At 38.9% G+C, this 12,591-nt stretch overlaps 1 protein-coding gene across 1 annotated transcript in view; it reads right to left on the reverse strand.

Moving 5' to 3' along the window:
- Positions 1-7,987: 7,987 nt before the first annotated feature.
- LOC102206692 (amine sulfotransferase-like) overlaps positions 7,988-12,591 on the reverse strand; it is a 12,886-nt gene continuing 8,282 nt past the window's right edge. The window contains exons 4-6 of the mRNA XM_013912621.1: positions 8,499-8,593; positions 8,224-8,395; positions 7,988-8,142 (exon numbers count right to left, since the gene is read on the reverse strand). Coding sequence (XP_013768075.1) covers positions 8,033-8,142; positions 8,224-8,395; positions 8,499-8,593 — 377 coding nt within the window. The 3' untranslated portion in view covers positions 7,988-8,032. The remainder of the gene's footprint in view (positions 8,143-8,223; positions 8,396-8,498; positions 8,594-12,591) is intronic.

Raw genomic sequence — 12,591 nt, forward strand, 5'->3', positions numbered from 1 at the left:
GAGCCATCAAATGCCATGATAATATAGCATGCAGTAATGTTACTAAATGATATAACAATACTATACAGCTGTTATAAGTTACGTGTGTGATATTTATATTTGTGCTTTGTCTTTATTGTCTTTCCTCAGGAGAACAATCTCCAATAGATGAAGACCTGGTTAGCATGGTGATTGAGGACTCCCAGCCATTTAGCATTGTGGAGGACAAAGGATTCAAAAGATTTGTTAAATCATTAAATCCGAGCTATGTTCTCCCCACTAAAAAGGCCATAAAAGCAGTGAAAATGTAGTTTTTACTGAATAAAATATGGGCAGGACTTACGCCTCAGTGTGTAGCTGTCCATACCTCAACATTACAAAAGCACAACCACTGTCCACACCCCAACCACACCTCACAGTAAATGATCATTTCCATTTTAAACGTTTCCAAATAATCATTTTCCATACTGCCAGTATAAATATACACAGTATACTGCCATCACTACAATATACATGTTTTACACACTCCTTTTGTTATTGACATTTACAGGCTGTGTGCAAAAGGCCACGCTCTTCAAATTCATGCCAATATTTTTACATCCAGTAGATGTCCTACTACAGCAAATGAAGCTTCAAGAAGCTTTGTGCTGGGGTGAACCAATTTGATGAAAAGCTTCAGTGCTTCATGAAGCTTCATCTGCCCATCACTAGTTAACAATATGTAAGAAGAAAGTATATTCCCCACTATTGAGATGAAGGCCACGCCATGTGTCGCAAAGTAAATAATCGCTCAAATACTGTGTAACTATATTTGTGGGATTGCCAGTTACGCTGAGTTCCAGCTGTACTGAGCCTGTCTTTCTTTATTCAGTCCAAAGTTGAGGTCTCCCCCAACAATAAGTGAGCAATTTAGGTGATCAGAGGGTGCCAAAAAACAAAAAAAAAACCAACCAAAAAAAACCCCCCCAAACTACACACAGAAGAATGAGGGGTCATCAATATTTGGGCCACACACACACACACACACACACAAAACACCTTCACTACACAACCAAAAACAGGCAAAATAAAATGTGTTGTGTCAAGTCAAACATTAACTAAAATTCTACCCACACTCCCCCCAATCCTGCCTACTCAGAATTTAGCCTGACCTAGCTTCTGGAGCGTACCAGGCTCGAGGCCACATTAAAGGCAAATCATCAAGTGCCAAAGGCACCGAAAAGCCTACCCCCAACAGAATTAATCCCCACCCGGGTTTGCTCCAAAAAATAACAAAGGCAAAACAAAAAACGCGTGTCCGAAGGAAGAGCAAATGCTCAGCTAGACACTCCCCTGTGCTAGCTGGGGAGAGCAGCAGCAGCTAGTCAAACGACCCTCACACAACACACAAACACCTGTTCACACTTGTAATCAATTCAATTCCCTTCATTCCGATCCCAGACGAGCCACCACTTTGTTACGTCCCCACATAAAAGCTAGGCGATGAGGGTAGGGGACAGTAACAGTTTGATCCGGGTGAAATGAAAAGAACGCCAGGCAGAGGTATGTCACACAAAACAAATCTTTATTATAATCAAATACCTCAATCACATAAATGGTAACAACAAAAAGAGACAGCACCGCTGCTTTAATGATAAATCAGACAGGTCAACCCAAAGAGATAGTGACCACTTCAACAAAGGAAAACAACAAGGCTTCAACAGAAAAAGACAGCAACGCTGCTATTAACAATAACCAGGCAGGCTAAACAAAATAATGGAGGCCGCCATTACTTAAGGGAAACCACCGCTCGGCTAAAAACTACTCACAAAGAGCTACGCACGGTGGGGCTGATCACACGCAGCAGGCCGTTTCCATACCTAAACCAGTATCACACACTGACCAGCACAGAGGAAATCCACCAGCAGCCTCTTCCACCCCACCACACTGCTCTTCTCCAGCTTATCACCTCTGAGGGTAATTGGTGGTAACGAGGGCAGATGAGCAGTAGGTGTGTCCTAAAGGAGAAGGCAGGGGCAGAGAGAGACAAGGGGAGGGGCAAGAAAGAAGGAGGAGAGGGAGAAGACAACACCACGCCCACACACTCCCACAGCCTCACAGGATGTAACAATAACTTTTTGTTAAGTATAGATAATTTGAGGATTAGAAATCTACCCTCTGTATCTATAAGTGTTTTAATTACTGTGAAATTAACAGTTTTATGTATTAAAATTGTGAATCCCCTTTGCCTAGAGTTATAGTGGGATGGGGACAGAATGAGAGGTCAAGCTGTCAAATTTCAAGCCAAAGGCTGGCCTGTTCCGCGTCCCAATTGTATTAATCTATCCTTTTGCCGCTGTACTCATGTTTTTAGGTTGAAAAGAGTCCACCTGTATTGACACACTAAATATGTAATTAATATCATTTTATTACTTTTTTAAGACATTCAGTCTCTAATTTCTCTGTTTTTATGTTGCAACGTCACAAGCTCACAGTTTCCTGCTTCTTCCTTGCTGAAACACACACACAGCCACACACACTCAGCATCCTTTCAGCCTTTAAATCACTGTTAAATTGCAAAGTTCTTTTAAATACCAAAAATACTTATTTTATATTACAAATATATTATTATAATATTATATATATTATATTAGTCATTACAACAAACACAGGGATCCTTGACATACTCAACACAAAATCCTACACAATTTTGACAAATTTAACAAGCGTCCAATGCTAAGGTCCAACCTTTTTGTGATCAATTAACCAGTATCAGTTACAAACTGTGCCTGGCCCAATTTCTAAACACCCTATTTTAATTTTAAAAGCATCCAACGCCAGAGATCCAACCTTTGCTGCCCAAAAAAGTGCAGATACCGTTCCAAACGTCAAAGTGATCCAATCACTGGCTATTTTAGCCCAAGGCCCCAAATCTTGGCAGGTGCCACCTGGAGTAATTACCCACGCCGGAGGGTCTTTTTACACGTCTGTAAAAAGCGGGAGGTCTCCACCTCGAAGCTTATGCACTTCTTAGAAGTCAAACTTACGTCCTAGGATACTTTATAATAATTTGAAACAACAACCAAAAGTCCACCAGAACTATTTGACCGATGCAGGTCCAACCTTATGATCAATAGGGACTTAAACCCATAAAAATGACCAATTACCTAATATCCTAAACACACATAACTTCGTTTTCTCTTTTACCATGAAATACACATATCCCTTTTAACTCAGTACTGTCATTCTCCAAGTTTCATTATCATTACTTCAAAGTTTTACTTTATTCTCAAGACTTTAGTTTTACCACTACTGAGTTAATTTAATAGTTAAGATCAGTAACTCAGCGAACAGATAATTTAGAATTCATCCAATATGCACAGATTTGCTTTTTCTCTGAACAGGTTTGTGCCTACCTTTTTAGACCGGTCTTCTGTTTGCCTCATATCAGATCCAACTTTCGGCCACATTTGTTCTCTCTGTTGCAAGGAGAACCGGGCGGAAACACCAAATATTAACCCCGATTCTTTTGTCGCCGTGATAGAACAGAGAAAACAGACTCATAGTGTGTTAAAACATTTATATTTATTTTTATTCAATCAACTTCTGGAAGAGAGACCCCTGCACAGCCCAAAACGCCAGTTGCAGGATCTCTAATATTTGAAGCTCAACGTGTCTTATATGGTGTTATTTCGGTACTTTGCATGTCACAGTTTCAATACAAACATTCCTTATATGGTACAAGTTCCTCTTTTCTGTCTGATTTATTAATATGCCTGTGCACTAAAACGTCCTGTGCAGCTTGCAATACCTTCCCCTTTCTGAGGGCTGTTGCCAGGGCAACCTGTCTAAACTTAGTCTCACTGTGTGTTCCCCATATTCTGCAAAAACATGCAGTTTCTGGTCGGCCTGTGACCTAGTCAAGTCTGGGCCTCTCATAAAACAATCTAACGAGCAGATACGCATTAAAAAATATCTCTCTATTTCTTAACACACTCCCATTACCATGGCAACCATCTCTTGCCCTCCGGTCAGTCCTGTATGAACAGTGTGCAGTAAAGGATAAAACAAATGTGTGATGGTAATTATGAAGTACAGTGGTCCTTCGCTATAATGTGGTTCACCTTTCGTGGCCTCGCTGTTTCGCAGATTTTTTTTTGTGTGCAATTTTGCATGCTTTTTTTTTTTTTACAGCGCATTTTTACAGCGCATTGTCAATCAATCTCCTGCCGTGTCTCCTGTACAGTACAGAATGCGTTCAGCTTGTCAAATTGACATTTACATAAAAATCCCATCCTTTACAGAAGTGGGAACATCGGGTTCTCAAACAATAAACTTGTGCAAATCCACAAAAAGCAGCAAACATCAAAGCAGCAGCAGCACAGGTCAGCTGATCACAGCCTGTACACAAAGAAAATCTACCAGAGCTCACAACAGAAATTATGGCGAGTTGTGATTCTTTTTCACTGAGCCATCGATCTTATAGTTCCCCCATGAGCTAAAATCTCATTTGGCATTTTCAATTAAAATCAAGTGTCTGTTGGTTAGCGCTGTCTATCTTGCGTGCTGAACAATATCGTCTATTATTTAGTAACTATTGATATTTATGACTAGGTAGTTTATTGTGATGGTGCTTTTTTTTCTATTATTGTGTTGCTCTTTGTTGTTTGCTGTCTCCTCTGTTTGTTTGTTTGTTTGTTTGTTTGTTTGTTTGTTTGTTTTTTCTCCATACAGGTGACCCAGGAGTTTGTTTTTTTCGTTGTTTGTTTTTTTTCTCTCTTCCCCCCCTTCTCACCGTCTCTTCTCCCCTTTGGTTTTCTTTCTTTCTCTCCCCCTCTTTCTTTCATTCTTTTCCCCCTGTCCTATTAAAAAAAAAAAAAAAAAAAAAAAAAAAAAAAAAAAAAAAAAAAAAAAAAAAAAAAAAAAAAAAAAAAAAAAAAAAAAAAAAAAAAAAAAAAAAAATCGAGTGTCTGTTGATTATATTTACCCCACTATCACTCAAGTACAAACAGCACGATAACAGGTGGAGGAAGAAAAAAGTTTATGCTAGACAAACAAATAACTTTTTGCAGTTTTTATTATAGCAATAGATGTGGAACTACACTGTCCTCTTTGCAAGTGGTCCACTTAGCATGTTAGAAGCTAATTTGAAGCAAGTCATTTAAATCTTATCAAAAGTAAAGAAAGAAAAAAAAGGGGGGGGAAACAGAACAAAGTCAGTTCTTCAGGAAATCTTTCACTTTAATTTTCTTTGGATTAAATTGTGTTTGAGTTTTTAAAATTAAGATGTATTTAAACCTGAGATGGTACAAGAATAGCAGTGATTTAAAGGTTGAAAAGGAGAATGATTTCAAAAGATTACAAGCTGTTTTTGAGTGTTGGCTTTGTTTGCTTTGGAACGGTGCAGGTACACTGTGTAAGTGGGTAGAACATCCTTTGACATTTTTATGACAGGTTATTATGACATTTTCATTGTCATAATAACCTGTCAATGATTACTATCTCTTCAACCCACAGGCTTATCTTATCTTCTAATAGCTCAATTTGGAGCAAAGGTTTTACGTTTTACGTAATGTAAGGAGTAAAATAACTGAGGTACCACTGTTTTAATTTATAAAGTAACAAACAAATATGCAGTATGTGAGATACTAAAAATATTTTACTGAAACAGAATGTGGGAAAAGTATAAAGCAACTTGAATTCTTTTATATGGATGTGCTATTATCCACTGGATAATAACTGGGTAAGTATGTCAAACACAGTTCAGTTTGAAATAATCAATTTCAGTTCTTACTGATCACATTGATATCTGTTATCATTTATCAGACCTGGACTCTTCTTCGTCATCATCATTAGGCAGATAGTGGAGATGAGGACACGTACTGTTTCCCGTCAGGTACCACTCAAAAAACTGATCGAAGCTCTGAGGAGTCTCAAGGTCTGCAGTGTTTTGCTGAAGTGATAGTTTTGAGAGTTGTTTTATATAAATGTATAAACAATTTGTTTTCATTGGCTGTATATAAAAGCTAGATGTTGTCACCATAAAGTGACCCATTTGAAGCTTTAAGCTGCCACTATGTTTATTGTTTCCATTCAGGAGTGTTTAAGTTTCAAAAAGCTGTGTGCTAAGTTATCAGCAATTTGATTGATATATGATGATAGTGCTATGTAACTGACTAAGAAGAAAATCTGAATTTTCATATGAACTTGTTACAAATACAAAGCCTCTAATCCTTGAATGCCTTTCCTTAACAATAAAACTTCAATAGAACTCTGCTTTTCGGCAACAAAGTTATCTTTTATTTCATACAATTAAACACAAAAATTATGAGCAAATTATTTTTTAACCACTTAAAGAACTTTGTCATACTATATCTCAAAACCAGCTCTTTCTTCAGGCTGGCTTGAGCGTCTATACAGCTCTGACCTTTCCCTTCTTGTCCATCAGTCCTGGAAGCATTAGAGCCTGAGACAGATGTGATCTGAAGAGCTGTGGATGAGTGTATGCACCCCTGTGAACTCCAGCCATGGCATCTTCATGCGAGTTTATAGAATATTGATTCAGATGCCCGTCCAACTCATAGATAGAAGTGATGATCTGCTGAGCCTTTTGAGGGAAGATTTATGGGATATTATATGTAACCAGCAGATCAGTCTGGACAGAATAAAACTGCAAAATAATGGGATGCTGCAGAGATTTCTCACTGACCTGACTTTGTAAAAGACGCAAGACATTGCTGTTTCTTATTTCAAAACTCTGAAGAGAGTCTATGTGCTCGGGAGTTGTGTGACTGGCCAGGAAGTTGAAGTTACTATACCTGCACAGACGATCACTGATCAACTCGATCTTAGTTGTGAATCACACAAACGGATAAGGGGAAGAGACACAGTTTGTGTTGTTCTTCACCCCATGTGAATGAATGAATGTGAATGTACATTATTTTAGAGGTACTATAGTTAATGTTAAACTAAAGTGTTAAGCATTTATGTTTTACTTTTACTAGAAAATGTGTTGGTTTGACCTATGCTGTGCCCCGACTACTGCATTATAATGCTGCTGCTGGAAGATTGGCTTGACGATAGAAGGCTGTTCTCATTTAAAACCACAAATGGAGTGACATTAAAAGACTCTCAAAACCTGACATACCTGTGTTTGAAACATGAAATTTTATTCCAGACAGCTATATAAAGATGAATAATGTGGAGTTTAGTCCATCTTTGGATCAGTTTACTTGTGTAAGAAGGGTTTCTCACAGATAAATCCAAATGTTACTCTTGGATCACGGATCAGAGCGTTGCTGTGTGAAAATCAAATTTACATTTTGCAGCCCTGATGTTGAGAAAATCTTCAGTAATGATCAGAAAAAGAAGTCCCATTAAAGAAATAAGATTGTTATTTTTAATAGACTATTAACTTACACTAACATGTGTTAACAAGCTGTATTTCACATATTAATTAAATGATATTCAGTGGATGCCATTTACAGGTCTGAGGTTTGATTCTGTATAGGATTAAATAAAGGAAGAATGTCATGCTGAACCACACTTTAACCAAAATAACACTGCAATTGCACCATTTCTTTTTGTAATGTTTTGTTTGTTACCAAAGTAGGATCCTTTCCTTTTAATTCTTCTACACAAATGAATAAGATACTTCTGTCTTGGCTGCTGACTCATGGGAAGAGAAATCACTTGTAGGTTAATCAAAGGTCAGACTTTCTTCATGGCAAAAGTACATTTATTTCAAGAATTTTCTTCTATTTGAAGGTCAGGATATACTGTCAAAAGTGATGTGAATAAAAAAAATCAATAGTTAATGACTATTCAGAAATTATGAGAATCCAAAGTGTCGTGTACTGGTTTCAGACATCTCAGATATGTTGACTGATTTACATTTTACTGTTGATTCCTGGAATCATGATCTACGTAACATGAATCAATCTTGGGTAAACAAACATTAATCATTTGTTGTTTTTTTGAAAATTAAAATAGCAGAAAAACACATTTTAAGGCTTTCCAATGAATGAAATCAATGCTTTTAAAACTCCTGGGAGACCCTGAAGAGCTGCTCTGCTTATTCCCAGATGAAGCTCAAAGGCAAATCACCAAGTTTCTCCTGAAGGACTTGATCCACTCTTTCACTCTGTGCAACAGTCAGTGTGTTCTTCCAGTCTCCAAGCTGACCTGTAATGAAGAGAAAAACACAACACCTGATACACTGATATCACATTTTTCTGCACAGCGGCTGCAGGTCTGTTACGTTACCTTTGCGCAAGAATGTTCCACTGAACTGCTCTGGTGGCATGTGCTCATAGTTTGCTTTCGAGTCCTTCTTCATGTTCTCAAACTTAGCTTTTTCCACAACTTGACTGATGGCGGCTTCAGTCAGGTTTATCCCTAAGAAGTTGCAGATCTTCTTCACTGATCCTTTCAGGTCCTGAAAGAAAAGCAGGAAGGCAAGAGAAAAAGAACCTTAAACTCTGCCAGATATTTTATTTGAGTTTCCTTAGGAACAACAAAAGTGTGAAGAAACATCTTACCAAAATCATTTCCTCGTAGGTCAGGAAGAGGATGTTGTACTGGTCTCTGTTTAAATACCACTCCCTGACGTGGTCAAACCAGGATGACCCATAAACTGTATATTGGCATAATGCATCCAGTCATTTGGCATTCTCATTTAATTGAGTTTACACACACACACACGCACACACGCACACACACACACAAAATGGTGCCTGTGCTAACATACTAGCACAGCACTACAAAGTCACTAAAGTGGTACCACTGTTGTCTCACACTGAAACCTTCAGGTCAAGTCTTTCAAACATGTAGAGCTGCGAGATGAATCACATGACAGAAAAGACAAAACATTTAGAGATATAGATTTCTTTAAACATTGATTGATCGCCGTTTTTGTCCGCGACTCTTGGTGCCATTGCGTGCCTTGGACCCGGTGGATTCCTGGTTGATTCCTGTTGTTGGGTCTTTCAAAAATGGTCCTGCAAATCTCTTTCCTCTACGACATTTACACTGGCGCGGAGTTGACAAGAAAAACCTTCGACCGGTGGATCTGCTTGCTAATGCGTTGGAAGTTTTGGACCCAGTTCCTCTCAGGCTGGGTGTAATAAATACCAGGTCGGTGGCAAATAAGACCTTCATATTGAAGGATGTTTTTCTTTCTCGTGTTCTGGATTTGCTCTTCCTGACTGAAACCTGGATTTCTCCCGGTGAGTTGAATGGTTTCATTGAACTAGTACCTGCTGACTGTACCTTTTTTAATGTTCCAAGAGCTGCTGGTCACGGAGGAGGGCTTGCTGCTGTTTTTAAGGCTCACTTGGACTTGAAGCAGCTTTTCCCTTCGTCTCACTACACCAGTTTTGAACTCTGTTTATGTAAACTGGGCCACTCGCATTCGTTGTTATGTGCGATTGTTTATCGCCCCCCGAAATATAACAAGGTCTTCTTATCCGAGTTCTCAGAGTTTCTTGCTGGCTGTGCCTCACGGTATGACCAGATCCTCCTGCTTGGTGATTTTAACATACACTTTTGCTGTCTGGGGAAGCCTCTGGCCAAGGACTTCCTTGCCTTAGTGAACTCTTTTAATTTTGTCCCATCTGTTAGTGGTGCCACTCAAGAACGTGGTCACCAGTGTTGGTCAAGTTACTTGAAAAAAGTAATCAGTAACTAATTACTGATTACTTCCCCAAAAAGTAATCCTGTTACTTTACTGATTACTTGTTTTCAAAAGTAATTAATTACTTAGTTACTTAGTTGCTTTTTAAAAACACGATTTACAATCTGAATAGGTGATAAAGCGATAGATCTTTCAGCCCAATTCTACTTTTTCTGCATAATCCATCATACAAAATGTAATCAATGGAAAAGTCTCTTTTTTTAAAACTTGTTTTAACAGTTTTAATCTTTTAACTTTATGCATCAAGCAAAAATTAAATTATATGCAACATTCACTGACTGGAAGAAATTAGTTTAACATTGAAACCTATTTTCTGCACATTCCAGCACATAAAATAAAATATTTTTTGTGTTTACACTCAGTCTTTCAAATAGATGCAAGTAAAACACAGCAGAAAATAAATAAAATCAAAGACTAGCAATCCTGTTGCTCTATTTTCACTTGTAAAGCAGGAGTGGCGTAGGCGGAGGTTTGCCCTGGTGCAGGTGTGCCGCAGCGGTCAGTGGAAGAATCCGCGAGTTTCTATGTGAATTTCCCATTACGTCGTTGCGCACTCGGTGCTTGTTTAGGGGGTTTTTTTCGCTGTAAAAAGAAGTTTTCTTCCCACGCACAACGGACGCTAATGTTTTTGTCACTTTTTATGGAATCAAACTCAAAGTAAGTAGTCAGTACTTCCACGCTTTAAACGCTGCACGCTCATACTCTCTCCTGCACTAGATATATGATCCATTGTTGATCTGCATACAGCTGTTGTCACGAACGTCGCACTCGCTTGCGTCACTGTCATGAGACATTCTCGCAAAAAAATCACGGTTTTAGTAACGCAGCGTTCCTACGGGAAAGTAACGATAATCTAATTACCTTTTTTGCAATAGTAATCCCTTACTTTACTCGTTACTTGAAAAAAGTAATCAGATTACAGTAACACGTAACGCGTTACTACCCATCTCTGGTGGTCACACACTGGACTTAGTTTTATCTCATGGTTTATCTGTTTGCAATGTACGTGTTGAAGATGCAGTTTTCTCTGATCATATGCCTATCTTATTTAATATTCCTCCTGCTAATGCTTTTGCAAATCAGGCTGCACCTGTTCGATGTTATCGTGCCTTTGGCTCTGATTCTGCTGAGCGGTTTTCTATACTGTTTGAAAAATTAATGTCTTATGCCCCTGACTTGCCCACTGCAGATGACCTACTTTTGTATTTTGACTTTGCTTGTAAATCTGTGCTTGATGTTGTTGCCCCTTTGAGACTAAGAAAATGTAAATCTAAGACTAGTCCATGGTTAACAGATTGTACCCGAGCTATTAGAAGACAATGTAGGAAATGTGAAAGACAGTGGAAAAAAGATAGATTGCATGTCTCCCTGGAAGCCCTAAAGATTAGTTGGAAAACTTATCAGAGGGCAGTTAAGGCCGATAAACGATACTTTTCTCAACTTATTTCGGCCAACTCTCATAACCCTCGTGTTTTATACAATACTAGAAATTCTGTACTTAACTTGGAGGGTTATGACCTGTTGCCGTCCTCTGAGGCTATGTGCAATAAGTTTATTACCTGTTTTGTGGACAAGATTGCTAGCCTGAGGCCTCTGATCCCACCTTGACCCCATTGTTGATCCGGCCATGCATGCTCCTTGCTCAAGCCTATTCTCTGCTTTTGCACCGATTTCTCTGCGTGATTTAGAGGAGTTGGTGCTACATGCTAAGCCCTGTGGCTCCCCGAACAATGTTGTTACTCCCTGCTTTCTCCAAAAAGTATTTCCCATCATTGGACCTTATATCCTGAAAATTATCAATACTAGTCTGTTAACCGGTCAAGTTCCTAGTGGGTTTAAACATGCAGTCATACACCCCTTACTTAAGAAACCTGGCCTTGATAGTTCTATTATGTCAAATTTTAGACCTATCTCCAAGCTTCCCTTTTTAAGCAAGATCTTGGAGAGGATTGTACATACCCAGCTGTTGGATTATTTGAATGACTCGCAACTGTCTTCCAATCTGGTTTTAAGCCCTTTCACAGTACGGAGACAGCTTTTGTTAAAGTTATGAATGACATTCTTGTTGCTACTGATCGTGGTAAATATGCTGTGCTTGTGTTATTAGACATGACAGCTGCATTTGACACAGTGGACCATGACCTGCTGATCTCCCGCTTACACCACTGTGTGGGAATTTCTGATTTGGCATTATCATGGATAAAATCATAGCTTTCCAAAAGGAGTTTTTGTGTCAAGCTGGGGCTGGCCGCTTCCTCTGTGGCCCCTCTGCTTTTGGGTGTGCCCCAGGGATCTATCCTTGGGCCATTATTTTTCTCGCTGTATTTACTCCCCCTTGGTGCGATTTTTCGTAAACACGGAGTGTCATTTCATTTGTATGCCGATGACTGTCAGCTTTATTTACCTTTTAGTCATTTGGATACCTCCCCATGTCAATCACTGCTTGACTGTCTCAGCGATATAAAATTATGGATGGCAAATAATTTTTTGAATTTTAATGGTCGCAAAACGGATGCAATTTTATATGGCCCACATTGCTCCAGATTCTCCAGATGTTGATTTTGGTGATTTGACCTCTCATCTAAAAAGTTCAATCACTAATCTTGGTGTTAAACTTGATTCTGCACTTACTTTTGAAGGTCATGTAAATGGGGTGGTAAAATCAGCTTTTTATCACTTCAGACGCCTGTCGAAGGTTAAGCCTTTCCTTTCCAAACCCAATTTGGAAACTCTTATTCATGCTTTTATCACCTCATGTCTGGACTATTGCAATTCCCTTTTAATAGGGGTCAGGTCGGGCACCTTGTCACGCCTGCAGTTAGTGCAAAATGCGGCGGCACGATTTTTAACCGGTAGTAGGAAATTCGATCACATCACTCCGGTTCTCGCTTCCTTGCAGTGGCTTCCCATTGAATTTAGGGTTCGTTTTAAAGTCCTTT

Source organism: Pundamilia nyererei, unplaced genomic scaffold (assembly GCF_000239375.1).
Source record: "Pundamilia nyererei isolate P.nyererei 1_Seehausen unplaced genomic scaffold, PunNye1.0 scaffold00095, whole genome shotgun sequence".
NCBI lineage: Eukaryota > Metazoa > Chordata > Actinopteri > Cichliformes > Cichlidae > Pundamilia > Pundamilia nyererei.